The sequence below is a fragment of the Xiphias gladius genome, chromosome 10 (assembly GCF_016859285.1).
Source record: "Xiphias gladius isolate SHS-SW01 ecotype Sanya breed wild chromosome 10, ASM1685928v1, whole genome shotgun sequence".
NCBI lineage: Eukaryota > Metazoa > Chordata > Actinopteri > Istiophoriformes > Xiphiidae > Xiphias > Xiphias gladius.
In genome coordinates, this window is record NC_053409.1 from 11,635,994 (window position 1) to 11,656,611 (window position 20,618).

Consider the following 20,618-nt stretch of genomic DNA (forward strand, 5'->3'; position numbering starts at 1 on the left):
ACGATCAATACCTCTTTCAACATACGTATGGCATGTCTATATTGCTTTTAAACAAATATGAAAAACTGTAAAATGCTCCTTTAAATAATTTCACACCATATGTCTCCACTGCACCTCCACATGTTCCGATGCAACCACAGCCAAATACGCAACGTGCCTCCTCAATCCCTGCACATACGAGTAGGATTTCTGTGGTGGCCAGTAAGTGTTGCTCTCTGGCAGTGGTGTGGTTATGAACAGGCTGTTCAATAATTTAGCATTAATGCAGATTACAGCAGGGCTGGCCCCCTTAAAGCAGATTAGAGAAGTCCCTGTCTGTCTGTCTGTCTGTCAGTCTGTCTGTCTGTCTGTCTGTCTGCCTGTCTGTCTGCCTGCCTGTCACCTTGTTAGTGATGGCACTTCTTAATGCCAGAGCAGCTCATGGGACAGGAAGATACGCAGATTGCAGGTCACTGCAGTCAGTGTGGGTCATGTGTGTTGTTTGTTGTCATCGGGGGGGAAGGGTGGTTCTGTCATATTGCTATAAGGAAGACGTACAGAGAAGTAGACGTATAGCTATGATAGCAAAGCTCTAATAATTGGAGGATGGTGACATACAATATATGGTCTTGCTCTTTTCCTGCCTAAAAGTGTTAGAGAAATGTGTGGGGTAAGCACCGTGGGCCCACAAATGGTTTCACACTCTAATAGGCACGCCACTCACGCGGTTGTGTGACCTTGGTTTCCTTTGGTTACCACATTTACAGAGAACAGAAGTTTTGAGTTGTTCAAAACTTAATCTGCCTCTTGCCTGAGGAAAAATACTGAAAAAATTGTGCTTTTATTAATGAGAATTGGGCTTTCATCTCCTCAGTTTGTAAAAAAAAAAAAAAAAAAAATTTCAAGGTCTTTTCTGTCTGTGAAGAATGATTGAATCGCAATCAAAAGCAATGAAAAGTCGGCTTTACAGAGCCGGGACCTCCGCTTAGATAAAAACACACTGCTGGAAGAGAGAACACGTTGAAGAAAAGTAAGCTAGTTCTCTGATAACCGCTGGACTCTGTCAACACAAACATCTGTATGCGTGTGTCTGTATGTCTGCGTGTGTGTGTTCACTCTACATGCATGCTTTCACAAATTGGCCATGCCATGTATTTCTGGAGTATCGTCCTCAGGGGCTTTTGGGATCTCATTTATTGCAGGAAAAAAGGTTCATTCATTCGGGTTGCCATTTAAGCTTGAATGATTCCAGAGTTTCCATGAACAGAGAGGAAGGAGGAGAACATAGACATGCAAGAGTGGAATAGCTGGCGACAGAAACATGGGTTTAGTTTCCATCCTCAAGCACAAAAATGGAATTTGTTAGTAATGTAAAAAGATATAAGCCCTAGAAATACAAATATAAGTTGTAGGGAAATGCCTGCTTAAGATATCAAGCAAGGAGCAGCCTCTTCCACATCAGCTTTGACTGAAAATTGAGGAGTATTATCTGTGTGGTTGCCTGCTCAACGAGTCTGGATATATATTTATAGTCTGCATTAGTGTGTGCTCGGTAACAGTATCTTGTTTTTAAATTAGCATTTCAATATTCTTCTAATGAAATGTTTCTTATTTTCAGCATCAGTGGGCACTGCTGCAGTGTGCGTCTCTCTCTGTCCTCCTTTCCTCTTCACTGTACATCCACTGCTCTCTCTATCTCTATCGACACACACACACACACACACACACACTCACTGCCTCATGCACACACACACACACACACACACACGTACACACACACAAAGCCTCTCTCTGCCCGTCTTCCTCCTCCTTCCATTTTCCTCTTTATATTCTCTCTAATTCCTTCATCCCTCCCCCTTTCCCAACTTGATCTGCCCCTCTCTATTGCACAGCATCTCCCTCCCTCCCTCCCTCCCTCTTTCCCTCTCTCTCACACACTCCACTCTTTTCGCTCTCACTCAGACTTGAGCACATGCAGACAGAGGGAGAGGGGGATGAACGAGGTGCGCACATGTGAGGATCTCCTGAACTGCCGGGGCAAGGCAGGACTGGTGAAGAGAGAAGAACAAGAAGAGGAGGAGGAATAGAGGAATACTGCAGAGGCTGGCCAGCTTCTCTCTCTATCTCCCTCTCTATCTTTCTTTTGCTTCACTGCTTTACTGCTTTCATCCCCCTGTCTTCTTCATCCCCTTCTCTCCCCCTCTGCCAATTATACCATGAACCTGCCTGCTGCTTGTTGCTAAGGGGGAGCCAGCCGGGGGAGCAAAGTGGACCAGGCATTATTTTGTTTCTAAGGTAATGAATGCTTCAGTAATGGCAACTGTCAGGTGTCACAGATGTTGCATTGCACGAGGCTGCTCGCCTGCTGAGAGTGAATAGGGCTTTGGGATTTACATTCACAATATGGTTCTGGGTGTATCTAGAGCATGGCTTGTTTTGTGCATGTTTGTGTGTGAACTCTTTGCCAGTTTATTCAGTTTGCTTCAGTTGACTGGGCATCTGTGGGCTTGTTTATTTGAGCCCTTGCAGGGAGTTTTGCCCTGTGAATGTGTGTGTGTGATTGTGTGTGTGTGTGTGTGTGTGTGTGTGTGTGTGTGTGTGTGTGTGTGCAATCTCTTTCTGTGTTTGGCTCCTCATAAATTGATGTTTGCAGTGTACTTGGATATGAGAGTGTGCATGTTAAGAGACACACACATGCACTGTACATGAGGGCATGTTGCTGCTCTCGGGCTGTCTTTCAGCAGCTGTCATTGTCCATATTCTGTCCGTTTCACTGTGATACAAGCTTTCCAGTGACATCTTGTACGGGCTTTCTGTTGACTTTGATTTGCATGCTTGAGCAGCTCAATTCGGAGGAAGTTGTTCCCTAGAATTACAGCTTCATGTCCACAGGGGACATATTGGCACACTATTGTTTTCTTTAAGCAGATGCCATGCGATCCATACCGCCTGTCTTTCTATATAGCCCTTGAGGCGGACGCAAAGATTAGCCGCCTAATGTGCTCAGACTCTAAAAAGAGCACAGACGTGTTAGCCAATGGGGAGTGCTGCACTCTGCACTTCTGGTGGCAATAACAAACAGGGAGGTGAGAGTGGATGATTACTTATTCACTCATGCGCATCACCATGCTCCGTGGTGTAAGAGATTTAAGTGTTCAACTATGGTGACAAAGCCACCTTGCATGTCTGCTGTTGAGCAGGCTGGTGGCATGCTGAATTTTAACAATTTTAATTTTCCCCTCTCTCCACCAGAGCCGTTGTCTGCAGTCGTTCAAATTTGTAACATTGCACGGCTACAATTACATAATTCAACTAGTCCAAATTCCATGCCAGTTGCTGGCCCTTGACAAGAAGCAGTGTAACTAATTCAGTTAATGTATGAAGGTTTCATATTGTGCCTGCTCATGTGTGCCTTTCATGAAGTGCTGTCTGTATCCTCTGTGCTTTCTACCCCCAATAGCTCAACACATTTCTTTTTCAAACACAAATAGTTGTTACAGTGAATGGTGAGGCCCAGTGAGCCGTGTGATTATTTTTTTCATGGCAGCTTTACCCTCTCATACTTTTTATTTAAGTACCAAAAATTATGAATGTGTCAAACTGTGTAATCCAGCCCCTCACCGCTCTTTCCTCCACATGACTAAAGGACTAACAAATGGTTTAACCCATTTATTATACACAGGAGCCCTCAATGGCAAAGGGTAGATAAGGTTAGGGGGGCTCATTGAAGCCCAGTCGTCAGCGTAGGTTGTGGAAATCCTTACTTAAACAGAATTAATTCTCCTGAGAGAGTGAGAGGGAGGGAGGGAGGGAGGGCGGGAGAGGGGACACAGCCTAGACAGAGTGATGGGGACTGTGTGGAGGTTGTAAATAAATCCCTTAACAGAAGGTCTTAAAGCATAAAGGGGGGTTAATATGGGGAGTGCAGGCAGGTCAGAGGTAACCATTATATGATTGCAGTTAATGGAGTCAACACTTACTTTGCGCTTAGCATAAAACCAAAACCAGACCTAGTGGTCAGCATTAACTGCAGTTAAACTACTGCTATCACCTCAGTGAGTTCATTCATTATAAACATCCGTTTTTTGTTTTTTGTTTGTTTGTTTGTTTGTTTGTTTTTGTAGAGAAAGATGACTCATCAGCCTCACAGCCACATATACTAGGCTACGTGTTGTAGACAAACATCTGTGCTGTGCTGTAATTACAGCCATCCTGACTCCACTGAGCTGACATACTGTACTGCAGTGGTTCCAAACCCGTTTTTGTTTTGTTTTTTCGTTTTTTTTTATCAGATGCACAAATACAGCTGTGTCAGATGAATGAAATACCTCCTCATCGACACCACTCCTCATGTTTAAAATGTGTTCACTGAATTTATTTTACACTGGATGTTATTTGACACTATTTATTATCTGTTTTGAACACTCTATCTGTCATTGTGGTCAATTTTGCATTTCGACTAACTATACCATGTGGGGTGGCAGAAGCTGGTCATCAACTATATATCCATTGCTTTAAATATTTCAGCACATTTAACTATCCATTTCAACTGTTTATCTATTCAACTGTTTTGTCAACCATTTTTTTAGCGATTTAAAAAGCTATCTTTTACTTTTAGCAAATGATTCCATCTTACTTTTAGCTTACTATTTCAACCACGTATCCCTCCCTTACTTAATAGCAAACTATTTCCGTTATTATTAGCTTTATTTCAACTGTTTATCTTTTACATTACCTAGCTATTTTAGATGTTTATCCATTCATTTTACATAATTACTTCTGAATGGTTTATTCATTGCTTTTAGTGTTCAGTTTCAACTGTTTATCCTTGACTTTAAGTAACTAGTTTTAACACATAATCGCAACAGGTAGTCTTAAGTTGTTAAAGCTAACTTAAAATGCAATTTTAAAATCAAAACTTAGTCTCAAGTTTTTCACCTTACTTGAGCTACTCTACAATCTTTCATGTAGCCCCTGGCAACTGCAGAAGTGCGCCATGAGGTTCAAGTGCTGGTTGAGAATCACTGCAGTATTGTATGTTCATGATTTGACTTTGTAATTTAGTTAATATTCGTCTTACACCAGCCTACCTGGGCTTATCGGTCCCTACTGTGACGGGCACCTCTTTTCCGAGATAGCAGCATACATTTTGGCAGCTGAATGTCATGACGATAAAGGCTGGAGGATATTTTGGCTCCCAGGGGAAATAGATGATGCTGACTGATGTTTATCAAATTTTAATTCTGTGTCTTCCACTGTCCAGTGGACCTTGGGTGCTGTGTTCACGGGGTGCATTTGTTTCTTCGACAGGACTTAGTGAAAATGGCGGAGGGGCTCAGAGACCAGGGCGGCGCGGGCACCACTGATCCCGAGGAGGACTCCCCCAATATGATCGTCTACAGAAAGGCAAGGCTGTCTCTGTGTGTGCTACAGTATCTGTGATGTATGATGGGAGAATAATCTGTTAAGGAGCAATGACCCGTAGACAGGCTTTTGACAGCCCACTGGTCTGTATCAGTTTTCATCTACCACACACATGGTTTCACTGTCAGACTTAGGTGTCTGTGAGCCTCTCTTTCAACCGTCTTGAAACACGCTCAACTATATCTCTCTCTAAGTCTTTCTCTCCCTTCAGGACCCTCTTCTTACCACTGTATCCATCATTAATCTGGCAAACTTCATCCATCCAGTGTTTTAATAAGCTCTCAATCCCATCAGTGAGGGTTTGGGCAGTGAGAGGTGCTTTCAATGTCAAGGGTAATTACCATGGCGCCTCACTTTCAATAGCTGCTGTTTGATTGGAGAGGTTGAGCAGTATTGGTGGCTAATTACGTAGATGTTTGGCTGGGAGGAAGTGGCTGATTCTCCAGGGCTAGGATTGGGAACAGCCAATGAGGGGGTGGTTATTACCCCTCAACCGACGAATAGCTTGTTATTTCTCTGCCAGCACTGTGACAGCCCACGCAAAAGAAAAAAAAAAAGCTTCTTTTGATCAGATTTAAACCACAGGATCCACTGCTACCGCCCAGCCTGCTGTCTTGATTACGGTAAAAAGTGAGCTATAAGCAGGCCGCGGTGGACAGATCCAGTCCCACTGTTCCAAATCTGTTGTTTTATCCTGCTCCTAATGATTGTCCGTTCATATAGCTAGGTAAACAGATAGGTGGAGGGACGGGCGAGACAGGATGTGAAGTAATTGCTGACAAATGCCTCATCGTGTGGGGAAAATTTCCCTGTTAGGCGTGTTGTTAACTATGTGTCACTGTGCTTGGTGACGTTCTGATGAATTTCTTGTAAACCTCCATCTTTTGTAATAAACACCTCCGGTCTGCAGCTCCCCTGGAAGCACTGTCAGGACCTACTTTGTACTCAGAAACTTGATAAATCTCTGATGCTACTTCTGATAATGATGCTACTGGGATTGTGTTCTATGAACAGAGTGTCACACATCAGCAGTTGACAGCACAAAGGGAAGTGGAAGTGCATTGCCAGCAACAATTCGCTTGTCTACTGTAAATATTCAACCTGTTCGGGTGGCAGTGGGCATTTCCAATGCCTTAAAGTCTCTAAAGGGAATCCAGGAATGTCACATAGCTGTCAAAAAAAAAAACTTGTATAATGTATCTAGGTCTGTTTTGTTTGCCTATTCTGCATTGAAATGCATTCATTATTTATGCAGCATTGTCATTATCCTCCATGTACCCTAGGAAGCTGTAATGCTGCAGAGAGACCACACTGTAGTTGCATGTAATTCTGGGTATCTTCATGCATTTCACACGGCAGCTTCATTATGTAACACCACACATGCCTGGAGGCAATGCATTTAAGAGGCTAGTTTTTGCTTGTCAGAATGCTGCCTGAGGGAATATTCATCATTTCATGTTTTAGCCATACGCAGTGACAACAGGCAGATGATTCTGAGAGTGACAGGATATTTCTCCCCCTCCTGCCTTGAAAATGTGATTTTTGATTTGAAGCTTTTGCGGAAGGAAGCTGAGGATGCAATGCAGCTATATAAGCAAAAGTATTTTTCACATAGAAAAGAATAATAATTTGAGCTGCAACATTAATCTTTTCTAGGCTCAGGCCTGACTGTAATGTCTTGCCTTTGATTAAACTGATGAAGTTGCTTATTTTCTTGTATTTCACCCCAGTGCCAGTCAGTACCAAAAGATGTCAAAGAGACCAAATGACAGAAATGTGCTGGGTCTTTGAGGGCAGAGCACCCATGGCCTCTGGACTCAGTGGGTGGGCAGCTTGGCACTGAAGGGCACTGCTTGCAGAGAGGCAGATGGCCACCAATATGCTCAGCCGCCTGGGAAAGCACTGGCAGCTCTATCCCAAAGGCCTGAGCCCCTGTCAGCTGGAAGACATCAGCCTCTTACAAGTGTAGACCTAGTCGAGAGATAACAATATTTCAAACTGTGGGCAGCATCTTCTTGAAATGTATCGAAGGTTAGGGTTAAAATATCTTAACTTATATTGCCATATCTGTTTCAAAACTATTAAGTTAGCTGTGTAGGCAGTTAGACAAAGGTGAGTGTGATGTATTTAGCCATTAGAGAGACAGAGTGCTCCGGAGGGGAGGAGGTTGTCTCTGTCCATGCAGTGTAGGTTGCTGCAGTACTATCTTGCTCCCACAAAAACAGGAAATCAAGCAAAACAGTGAAATAACTGCAAGATGTCTTATTGCCTTAGGAACCACTACAGAAAATCTGGTCTAACAGAAGTAAGCTGCAGGCATACTGTAAATGCACACACGCAGGAACTCATACACACACTTCATGCTGGAATAATGCACATTACCTGTTTCACTGTTGTGTTTTTCCTTGCTATGTCTGGCAGGCTTAGCAGACAGAATGTGGCGGGTAGATGAATAGGACTGGCACCAAGAGACACACAAAAAAGAAACTCAAACCATGATGAGAAGCACTACTGTGCTGGGAAATGCAATTAAGCTGAGGAGAGAGGCCGCTTTACTGCTCTGATGGGGTAAAGCTCACAAACTATTAATAGCTAACATCTCACATCCCAGAGTGCATGTGTGTGTCTTCCCCTTTTTACCCTTTGTGACTTGGGGGCCAAGACTTATCCGAGCTGTGACGGCACACAGTTAACTGTTGCCAAAGGACTAAACCACTCCCGTCCTACTAGTTAAGGACATGTGCCGCATCCCCTCTTCCTTTAATTCAGACCTTTAAAGGCTTGATTGGATCATTCTTGGCAGTCAACTCATACCTGAAGGCCAGTATTATAGCCATAGCATGTGTGGTACTGTCAAACACAACTTTCATCCAGATGGGTTTTAGGAGCAGGTAAATATCAGTAATGAGACATGGCAGGAAGTTCAAAGGCACTACTTGGTGCCACTGGCCTTTGGGTGTGCATGAGGTTTAGCACTCCATTAGCAGAGTACCGTTTGGTTGACAATTGCAACTGTGTTATTTTCTAGCTCAATACACTGCAAGATTTTCTCTGCTGGTAAATGGATGTAATCGTGTGGTGCTCCAAAAGCTCAATCTGTACTGTAAATCAGTAGAGAAAATCCACTTCTTGGCTATGTTAACTGCATGGCTCGAGGGATGGCAATATCAGACTGATTGTTGGTCCAGCCTGAAATGTCTCAACTACTATGGGATGGGACTGACACAAAAGTTGGTACAGATATTCATGATAATTAGAAGAGGAAACCCTCCGACTTGGGCGGGGTTTTTTCTGCTACATTTTCCGAATGTAGCAGGCATCTCCTTTCTCCTTGGAATTGTTTGGATGTGTCCTCTTTGGGTTGCCGTAAGGCAGGTTCTGTTGGTAGACTTCCACTTTTAGCATATGTGAGAGAAAAATAAAGAAGCTATATCTGTTTGATATGCTACTCTGTCTCTGTCATGTGTATTATGTTTTCATTTAATCTGCCCAGTTAGGCGAACCCAAGATGCCTCATTATGATGGTGGTAGCGATTTAATTTTCCTTTTCCCGCCAAGTGATTGAGTTTTTTCAACTGTGCCTTGTTGTTATCGGTGCTGTTTTACTACCTTTCTCCTTCTTTTTCTCCCCCCTTTATTAATTTTTTTTCAGCCTTTCTTCTGCTTCTTGCTGATTAATAATTGAAGCTCATTTAAAGAATTCCATCTTTGGAAAAATATCTGGTCAGCTGGGGCATCATATCCCCCCATTCATTTATTCATATCCAGCTAATTTTTTATCATCACTTTATATTTTTAACCATGTATGTGCTTCTAAATGTGAAGGGGGGAACACAAGAGGGGAAAAGAAAAAAGGATGCAAAGAAAAGATGGTCTAATGGCTTAACAAAACATAATATTTCTATTCTGTCAGTTGGACAGATCTTTGATTTTGCATTTGCGAGAACATTACAGTGTTGTGATACATGAAAGCGTAGGTTTGCTCCTGTAGCAGGAGCTGTGGGGGGACTAACACAAGTTATCATGCTTGTGTTAGTCCTTTACATAGGATAGATGTTGAATCTTACATTGCCTGAGTGGCAGGAGAAGAAGAAATTACGGTCAATGACAGCCTTAACCTCCCACACCATCCACATCAATGACTGTCAGCTGGTTGGGTTTAGGATGATTTAGAGATAGGGCACAGAGGGAGTTGACTCCACTGCTGCACAGCGGATGATATGGAAATGCTGGAAATATGTATAAAATTACAGCGATCACACTACCGGTTAGACACAGACTCTCCCTTGAGTGGCAGGAGAAGATGAGTTTACTGTAAATGGCAAACTCCCACATCATCCATTCGCCTAGCACAGCAGGGACTGACAGCTGGCTGGGTTAGTCAGGCCGAGAGGACTGAAGCGTGCAGTTGTGCTGGTCAGAACGAAGCCTGCCTGTCTGTCTTCTTGCTGCCATCCATGAATCACTCTCTCTTCTCTCTCTGAAGTGCCCCTGGGGCTCATATATCTCTCCACTTTTATGACTAAACTCCAGCCGAGGTGTCTATGGGCCACTATTCACTGTTCCTCTGTGCACTTAAGATAGCACAGTCCAGCCGAATGCTCTGGATATCACCTCTGCAGCTGTAGGAACGAGTTCTCCCTGTGCTTTATCATGTATGACTGTTTTAACACCGTCTCCACTTGCACCATGGGAGCCTTTATCTGAGGCGCTGGTATGGGCTGAACTATCCGGGTCACGCTGAAGCCTGTGTGCCTGCATGCTAAGTGCCAGTGTGGGTTGCTTTCCTAGTTGGGTCAATAAGATAAAACAACAGTAACGGTGCAAAGCTCTATCTCTTATATAACCAGCTCCTCACTGTTTAATGTGTTGGCCTGTCTGTTCTTTCCAGTAAAGCATAAGGACCAATACATGAAAATCCTAGAGGGTCCAATGAAACATAAATCATAATTGGAGAGTAATCCATAGTGTTTTGGCAGCCTAAGCACTGTGTTGACAGGATTGTTCACTTCATCCACAGAGATTCGCTGAGACTGAAATAAAAGGCTTTTCTCCATGGAGGAAAGTCCTTCCTGTGCCAGTGCCTCTCCTGGTCTCCCAGCCTGTTTGCACCTTGCTGACAATATGCTCTTAAAGGAGCACATTTAATAATGCAGTCAGTGTCTCTGTACTTCTTATTGGGACTATGCTTGCATAGGGTGATGTTAATCGGTAGCTTGGTCAAGGGGATCGGGTGGCACCAATGTGTTCTACTTCTAAATACCCTCCAAATTCCCCTGGCTGAAAATATTGCTTGGAATTGCAGTAGAGATGCAGTATGCCTTCAATACCTCCTACTGTACTCTGAATAACTTCAGCATCACTACAGGACACTGAGGGCGCTCACTGCACTCCTACAGGGCGGATGATGTGAAAGTACTGGAAATAAGTATAAAATTACAGCATTGACTTGCAGAGGATAAAAATCTCATTAACCGTCTTTGGGTTGACGTGTAATAGCAACAGTGAATAAACTGTTGCCCAGTTAAACTGCTGTTGATGATGCTGATAAAGAATAAACTCTTGTGTCATCATGTACGGTAAATAATAACGGGTCATTGGAACCGGCTCTGACATTAGTATGTTAAAAGCTGCTGGTGCTCGGTGCCTTAGGGTGACACTCTGAATGTTTGACAGCAGTGACTCGCTGGGCAAACTTTTGCCCTGCAGTAGCACTGACACGTTGAATTAGTAAAAAAAGGGATTTAAGAAGAGAACGGGCTATTAAAGTGCCACATGGTTTTGTCACCTTTTTCAAAACGAATGCATTGACAGCAACAGTCATAATAATAACATGTCTATTTTGCACTTATCATAAGTGTACAAAGTGCCTGCAAGAGGGGTAAAGTGATTTAAACAGATTAAAGCATTCAACATTTATTCAAGGAAAATCATTCTAAAGTGGTGACGTCCTCTAAATCCTGCTGAGAAAGAACACAAACACCTCATGAGTCTTGCCTGAGGATCTCAGGCCGGACTCGTAAAGAACTGAAAACGTCAGCATTGTATCGAGTTTGCCAGACTGAGCCATTCTTGGTCAGGAATGAGGTTGCCAGGAGTGAACACTGACACATGTAGGACCTCGGCAGGTAACATCTGCTGGGTGGATTATATTTAAAAAGTAGGATTAAGCCCGAAAATCCATGAGGCAGTCAATTAAAATTACATCATCAGCTGTGTTGAATGCTGCATTATAGCTTAAAATGAATAGGAATGAGAAATCTGCTGTTAAAAGGAGGCATATCAGGTATCTCATATCTTTGACTGATTTTTTGGCCACTTGGGGGCAGCAGAAAAAAGCTGTGAACACAACATTCACATGTTAACGCCTTAGCATTCATTTGGGGACGTTTTTTCTGGCTACCTGGTGGATATAAGTCAGATATATTCTCCTTTTAGCTCTGATTTGGTCTCCACCAACTCTTGAGTAAAATGTCTCACTTTTGCTAAATGCTAACCCTTCCAATGCTAACTTTGGCTGTTTGCTTTTTGGTGCCTGGTATGGGTATTTAGAGCTTTCTCTATGGGTTTGTCACTACAAGGGACCCATTTCACATAAAATAAGTCATGTGATCCATTATTAATATGAAAATATTTATTATAGCCACTTTAAGAACCACATTCTTTGTATTATAAAGCAGTTCTAATAACTTTACTCTAAGTTCAAAATTTTCAAAATTAGATGCTAGTATAGCAAACAGCTAAAAAGCAATTTCTAAATGATAAACTAAGAAGTACAATAAGTCAAAATGGCTTGATTGACTTATCAACCCATTGATTAAATACTGGCTAGTAAAGAGTTTTTATGTTTCATAACTTTCTAGAAAAGTATACTAATACTAATAATGATATGATTGTAGGTTACAGATGTATGTCATTAGTGTATACTGAATCAGACACATGATGGATAAATTGAGCAAAATCTTTGAATGTTAAGTAACAGAATAACTTTTTAGATACATGTGTGCATCTTACTGCAGTGCTGTACTATTTTCAGTATCTTATCCTGCCTTTGGTATCTCACTGCTGCTCCACTCTCCCTCTTTTACAACTTTATCTTCTTTAGGCATAAATTTCAACTGCAACTTTAACTCTGCCTTGTTAAAACCTCAGGGGATCTTGTCTAGAAATGCCCCTCGCCTCCCCTTGTCCCATTTTCACTATGTCTACACTGCTAATCAAAGAAAAGGAGTATTTTGCCACTGCTGACAGTTTTTTTGTTGTTGGTACATTTTGTCCTTGTGTTGGCAGACCAGCCAGTGATCAGATTGTTCTCAATATGTTGAATAGAGCTGATGAAGCATGGTTCACTGATGACGAAAAGCTGCACACTACTTATATATATATATATATTAATCACTGAATGCTTTGTTAGACGTCCCTTTCTCTTCTCAGAAAGTAGTTCTCAAAGAAGGAAGAATAGCAGAGGAATCTAGTCTCACTCATTCACTCACAGTATTCAAATGGCTGGTAATTACTTCTGACAAAGACAAAGAGTATAATACAGCAGAGTACAGCTTGTCACACAATGAAGGCTGTAAATGAAATATGCAGATCAACAATGCTTTGCAAAACCTTACAAATGTACTGTAATTGCAGCATCATCTGCCAACACTGACATTTGTACTGTTTACAGACACATGTGATAGGTTGATAGAAAGGATTGTGTTCCCTCTAGTCTGACTCAGATGAGCGGGACACAGGTAGTCAGGGACAGAGTGTCATCTGTGCACTGTTGAACCACAGGTAATGATGGAGTGTCTATTGCTGGAGTGGTGTGACTCTGAAATTGTCTCTGGGTTTAGGCTGAAGCGGGGATGAGTCACCCAGGCCCGAAATATTAATCACCCTGGCCAGCTATTCTGACTACACAGCCCTCGGAGGAGAGATCAGACCATTTGGCTTCACTCCAGAACATGGACCTGCACCCCCAACCTTGGTTTGCTTCAGACCACCCCTGATCTGTAACTTTGCCACTTGGGATTTCTTAGTTAAGCTGCACACTGTCACTGCAACTCCCCGACATTTAAAAATTAATTGGACAAATTACTGAAATGCCCTTGTGTGTTTGTCTGGTTCAGTCACAGCCAGGGTCATAAAGGTCTAAACACTCCATTTGTCAAAAATGACAATGCTATCGTCTGGCACGCAGGGTGATTTCAAACTGAATTTTGTATTGCAGCCTCCATGCACTATTTGTCATTATAAGAGTGAGTTAGATAATCAGTGAAAGATTTTCTTCTTTCCTCCCCTTCAGCTTGAAAATAATGGAAATGTCCTTGTGGGAGACTTTGCTCTGTGCCGACTCCCATTTCCACCCTGATTGTTATGTCAATAACTCATACGGTAGAGGCCAAATCCATAACAAAACCACGATTACTTTCATCAAACTAAGTGAGTGAAAAAGCTGAGCAATGAAAAAACAGAACTGGGAACCAAGTCCTTCTGAGTTTGGCTTGGTGAAGGTTGCATCTGCTTTTACTATTTTTTTTTGTGTGTGTATTTTCAGATTTCGGGTGCACATACTGTGCACGAGAGGATCCTCTAAACCAAGTATCCTGTATCTCCTACTCGACCAAGAAACCTTAATTAAGCCTACTTTCCTCCTCAGCAACTTATACGTGTCAGGCAACATGAGCTTAAGTCATTTAGATACTCCAATACATCCAGCTTTGAATTTGATACCACTTTATTTGCTTTTAAATGGAAATTGGTCTTCATCAACGGAAAAGAAAGTAGGAAGGGAGTGCCGAAGCTTTTAAGCTTATAATAATAATGAGAATCGACCGGGCTAAGGCCAGAGAGAGAGAAAGGCGGTGACGATGCTACAGTAGGGTGGTAACACGAGAAGAAGCTAACATGGTTATTTCCTATCCCCTAACATGGCACAGCTGGCAGCAAAGAGCAAATTCACATTCATAAATGTGTGATTTTTTTCCACAGTAAGGGCTGTGGGTTTGAATATTGAGATGAAAAGTTAATGAATAAAGTGATGGTCATTTGCTGTTGGTTTTGGTGTGACATTCATGTTCTCCTGGGACCTCACCCTGACTGCCAACCTCAGTCCAACACCACAGGCTATGTGGGCTGACACACAACCAGTTGTCAATGGGATAGTGCTGTAACAGTGACTGTCAAATAAATCTGTGGTTTGACTTAAAAAAGTAATTCTACATCGAAAGAAAGAAAGCTAGAGATACTTTCCTTGTTATATTACTCTCTGTTACTCAGCTTAGCTCTGTCAAAGGTGCTTTCCATGAACTCAAAAGCCCATACATCCAAAAAACAAGCCATTGTGCTTTAACAAACAGCCAGGTAGTCATGGTAATATTTACTGATCCTTAGCTGCTAGCTGCATTTTGTTGGATGGTCTGGCAGACCCTTGAAGACGTAGGCAGATAACAAAATTACGACATGCGAACCCATGAGGCCACGCTGATGTGGAAACCATAAATTGCACTTAAGACCAGGTTTGAACTGGGCTCTCAAGCTCAGGAGACTGCAACACCATGTATGCCGTTGAGGAAAGTTTGTCCAAAAGTGCGCACTATTATTTGCATTTGTACAATTTATCGTGTAAAAACTGCAAAGAAAAGCAAAAGACGCAAAATTCTTGGACATAGATCAGTGGGATGCAGCCAGTAGGAGGCTATGAGAGCAAGCCTTCAAGTGTGGCCATTCAGAGGATTTTTTGCCTTTAGACAAGGTCAAACAACAGGCAGTATGAATAAGTTTGTTTGAGGCATACTGAGGCCTTTACTGGTTAGCTAGCCAGCTAAGAAGATAGAACATGTAAATAAGACACCGATCACCGATCGGTTTCTCGTCTTTTGGTGGAGGCTAGCCGAGTTCCCACGTGCCAAGCTAACGTGTACTGGACCAGTCTGTCTGAGCTCACTGAGATGAAATTGACATCGACCCTCACATTTAACAAACAGTTTGACAGCAAATAAGTCAACCACCCAAAATGTCGAAGTAACAGAGCGTCACTGGTTATCTGTATTGTAATTACTGAATTTCAAATCGTTGGCCCTTACACTTCTCATTACTGAAAAAAGTAATTGCATTACTGTAACACATTACTCTGTAATGCATTACTGCTCGACACTGGCTTTGAATTGCAGTATGTGTGCACAGTGTCACAAAGGGCCTTGGCATCCCTATGTCTGTCTATTTTTGCTCGTCACACTTACATTCACATGTGACTGTGCCCATTTTTATAGAAAAGCACTAGATCAGTTTTGGGGTCACACTGTGATGAGCTTAATCCTTCTTTACTTGCCAAATAATGCTTTTAGCTAAGCCATGATCTTATTGAGCTGAAGCAGGACATTCAGCCTCAGTGAAAAAAGTAATTTTGTTGTATTCCAGATGGAAGACACTTGGTTAACAAAGCTAAAAGATATATTGAAAAGAAAGGTTTTGATTCTTATTATTAACTTTTTACACGTCAGGATCCTTCAATTATTAATGCACTTGAATAGGGAGGAAGGTGCATTAGCAGATGTTAAATCTTTGTATAAAACAGGTCATGGCTTTTTTGCAGTTAGTGTCTGAGGCTTTGTGGAGTTTTATTTCAATAATACAAGGTCATCAGTGTCCTGCATTCCAAGAGCGCAAAACATTTTCTAGATTTTAGAGGACAATTTGGAAACTTTGCATCACTGAGACGAGAGGGTAATATTTGGGTTATCATAATCTACTTTTTCCTTTTCTGTCTCCTTTGTAGAATTATTTTTTTAGTTATTCTTTCTGTGTAATATTTTGTTCATCGGTTGTGAGGTTAGGAATATCCTAAGCCCTGGTCAGAGAAGCGCTTTCAACAGTTGCCGTTGTGGAGGAAATAACTACGCAACTCTGATGTGCGAAGTCTTAAAGCAGGTGATACAGAGCAAATCGCCTTCAAAAACCCGTGCTAAATTACAGCCAGCTGTCATGCACAGATAGCATGAAGCCGGGGATGAAAACAGAAAAGCACACTTCACTTCATTTTGAATTATGTTTAGAGGATATTAGCTCACAAGGCATGGCTAGTCCCTTTCTAGGAGGCCTATTCAATAATTCAAGGGGGTGTGATGGTTAGGTTGCACGTTCTAGCTTTGCAGACATAATAGATGGTTCATTTTTGGCTCCCCTGAAATGAAAGAGTAAAAGATTTATGTGCGAATTTGGTCGCTGCCTAGCAATGCATTAGCCAGCACTGAAGGGGGTCTGTTGACATTAAAGATAATCAATCAGCACCGAGTAAGGATTTCATGCCATAAAACAATCCTACTGTAGCGTTCATGCTTTGCTACCTATTGATTCTCTCATTCAGTCAGTCAATCAGCCTTTAAGGTAACACACCGCTGAAACATATCCTGTTATTAAACACATTTCTTTGCCTGTGATGCAATTGTAGGAGCTTCCCCCTAGCCACTTTAGGCATCATTCAGTTTCATTAAAAGACCATTAGAGGATGATAATGGGACAAGTGGTGTATGAGGGAGAGGGTGACAGTGTGACTTAGGCTGGCGCTTCTGACGTCTCCTCTGCAGTCCCTATCAGGAAGAGGAGTCATCCCTCCGGGAGGGCAGCAGAGCACATTGCAGGTGTGTGGCGCTGCCTGCTGCCCCTTGGCACTATGAGATGAGATTTTCCCTGCACGTCAGCCCAGCCGCCAAAATTTCATTACCTGTACCTGCGAGTTGGAAGTAACAAGGCTTTATTGCCAACACTGGAAATCTGTCACCCGGCTAGAACAGAGTTGTTTTCATAGCACCTTGCCAAGACATGAAATGATGCTCTGGGAAAAAAAAAAAAAAAAAACTCACGCTCCTCAGCATTACACACAGCAACTGCCAGCGAAAGTGCCACTTGCTTTCTGACATCAGGTTCGGCTTGTGTGAGTTACACTGAGAGGGTCCAGAGGCATATTTCCCCCCAACGTACTCCACTATGCCTCCTATCTCTTTCATAACAGGCCTTTTCACTTTGTCCCTCTGTTGTCACAGTAACACTTCTTGCCCCTAAAAACCTGTCATCATTCTCACGCTCGCAGGGGGAACCAGCACAGGTAATAAGGACATCAGGTCTGTGGTAAAGCACTGTGTGGGTGACAGTTGTACCATATTGGTGCAAAGGGGGGAAGGGATGGAGCTTAATGATACACAGTGGAGCTATAAAAATCCTCTCTTATACTAGTAGCCATGACAAGAAATCCATGCATCTTGAAAGGTCAAGGGCCTCTGTTACCCACTGATAGCATGTGAGCATAGGAGCAAAGGAGAAACAGAGCTAAGAACCAGTATAATTTTGAGCTGAGGTATGAAATGTGCAGTGGATTGAAACAAACACATCTCTCCCAGGGGAGAGAAGGAATTAGGAGCAGATGGTGTTATAGAATCATGACAAAAAAACGGAAAGAAAGAAAAACATTCCTTTAAATCCAAAGTTGGCTAAGCTGATTAAGATGTAAGGCATCATTTGGCTGCAAAGTGCTTCTACATGCCACACACACACACACACACACACACACACACACACACACACACACACACACACACACACGGTGCCCATTCAACAGTTTACTAATGAAAGGCTAAAGAACCATCTGTGTGTTGTTTTAATGGATGGAGCTGAGCACAGCTGGGAGAGGCCGGATCTGCCCACCACTTGCATTTTATTGTTACTTGAGAACATATCTTGTCATCTCCGCCTTAGATGCTGGCTCCATGTCTTTGGTGGTTGCATCAGGCCTATCAAATATCACGCATCAAAACCTCAAAAGAAGAATAAACATTGATTAGAGTACAAGAGGAAGTGACTAGCTTCAACTGGTGTAAATATTGAAAGGAAGGAGCTATGTTGTCGACTTCTGAAGCCCAGATCCTTCATCATTGCTCCCACAGGCCACTCCTCTCCTCTTCTCTCCTTTCCTCTCCTTTCCTCAGAGATGAGTAAACTTTGTGATGAGAGAGTTTGTCTCCTGTGTCTCCAACATCAAGAACAGGCTTGTGGGCCCAGTGAGGGCAGAGGCAAACCTGGGCTTGATGATGCCTCCTCTCTCCTCTCTCCCTGTAACCCAATTACCACCAGGCCTAAAGGAATGGGACCGGCAGGAGTGGCGTGTCAGGGGACGATGCCAATATCAAAGATAGACAGATGGTCCTGAAGTTTTCCCACCTCATAACAGTCTCCTGTAGATATTATTATAAGATTAGCTGTTGCAGTGCCCCAGATAGGAACCCAAGATGAAGATATATTGATCAAGAAAGTGGAAAAGATTCAAATTTGAACACGAATACAGTATCACCTCTCCCACACAGACCGCAATAGCGAGTAAGAGTAGCTTCCACGAGCCGCCGAGCTCCTAAATTGGCAGCAGCAGGGAGAATTGTGCCCAGTCTGAGGCCCCCATAGGGGCTTTTAATAGTGAGCATCCTCAAAATAGATAGTGTTATCCACTGGCTCTCACCTGACACTGTCACACCATTGTTGATTTCCACTTTCGCATTTTAGCAGCTTACCTCGGTCTTGTATAACAGTGGAGGCGAGACTAGGATTTCTCTCGTTACTGAGAGACTAAAGGACAGCAGTGGCTGAGAGAAGAAATGAAAAGCTGATAAATGATAGAAAACCCTCTCTGGAAAGAACTTTGAAACTTGCAATCAGGCAAACAGCAGCAGATGCTTTCTGTCTGCTGCAGTCTGCTCTCTCCACACAGAGCTGTCGCACCCCACCATTCCCTTTCTGTTGTTTTCTCGTTTCTCAACATGTAAATGCCCTTCCTTTGATTTTTTCTTCCCTAATTACAGACTAGCAGCTTAAGGATACTGAACCTTATTAGAGTCCGAACCTATACAGATTCCCACAGGCACTCAAAATGCAGGTGCTGTGAGAGGTGTTTGCAGGGAAAGTAGCCTCACTGCATGTAAATTGCCGTTCGTGAATGCTTTTTAAGGTAAATCTTGCAGAGGATTGAACTGCAGGTAATGTGATTCTCTCTCTCTGGAACAAATGACCTTTTGTGTGGCTGCTGGTGCCCTTCATTTCAGACAGTGTCTCTTTTAAAAGTAGCCCCTGTATCTGCACAGGGCACTTTGTTTGAGAGTGGACTGTCTATTCAGAGGAGCAGCAGACTCCTGTTTTCCCTGCACTCAAGCCCTTAGCAACCCATGGAGTATCTAACAACAGAAATTTACAAGAGGGGGTATGATCTTTTTCTGTCCTCCTTGAGTCTCATCAACAGAAAGGTGACCTGATGAGTCACTGTGGTTTGGGGCATATACTCTCCCGAATATAACCTGTCTTAGCCCAGCAGTTTTTCCATTTGCTCTCGAGAATTTTGCCAAAGCTTTGATTTTTAAGCGTCTCCTTTTGGTTTTGAGGAGAATAAAGGGTGCTTGTTAATTCCCCTGAAAGCACTGACAACAAGATTATCCCTCCCGTCCAAATAGCTTGATCTGTAATTGTAATTTAGTCAAGCTGGCATCCTGCCCATGCGGGCGCTGAACTTGACAAACTTTTAATTGCTTAGCTCCGCTTGACGCCGCATTGCCATGGAGATGAAGAATCTAAGCTGACAATCACACACACACATACAGTGATCCATCACGCCTCCAAAATCTCCACATCGCACCCATGTCAGTTACTACAAGGGATCCTCAACTGGCTCAAACAGGTGACAAACATCCTCATCAACACTCTCGGTCCCAAAATATGGGTCTGCTTGGTTCAGGTGAAGCACAACATCGTAGTTGGACACTTTTGGTTCATAGCATGTTCCCCTGAGGGGCATCCAGCTGGGTGGGCAATCAAGCAGTGGCTGATTGGACTCTTTTGTACACGTCATGTACCTCTGGGCCTCTTTGTTAGGGCAGGGTCTCTATTGTTTTCTGACCACTTAAGCTAAAGAGGCTGCTAATGCCTGGTATGTGATTAAATTACACATGAATCCACAGGACAACACCTGACTTGAGGGAAGAATGTCACTGAACGCTTGGATTTAATTGCGGGAGCTGGCCAGCGGAGTAAGGGGAATATAGTGAATGTCTTCGATGGATTATTTACATGTTTACGGACAGGAAACTCAGATCGCTTCCTAATGCTCTTAATGTGCTGCCTCATCCTTGAGCAAACCTGAAGAAGCCAGAATAAGTAGAACAATACAAAGATGTGCTCTAGCATACATTTAA

General features: G+C 42.8%; 1 protein-coding gene across 3 annotated transcripts in view; it reads left to right on the forward strand.

Annotated features, from left to right (window-relative positions):
* The first annotated feature begins 1,942 nt into the window (after window positions 1-1,942).
* LOC120795702 (regulator of G-protein signaling 6-like) overlaps window positions 1,943-20,618 on the forward strand; it is a 38,766-nt gene continuing 20,090 nt past the window's right edge. For all 3 annotated transcript variants that reach the window (XM_040137810.1, XM_040137811.1, XM_040137812.1), the window contains exons 1-2: window positions 1,943-2,274; window positions 5,290-5,385. In XM_040137810.1, the coding sequence (XP_039993744.1) occupies window positions 5,302-5,385 (84 nt within the window). In that variant the 5' untranslated portion in view covers window positions 1,943-2,274; window positions 5,290-5,301. The remainder of the gene's footprint in view (window positions 2,275-5,289; window positions 5,386-20,618) is intronic.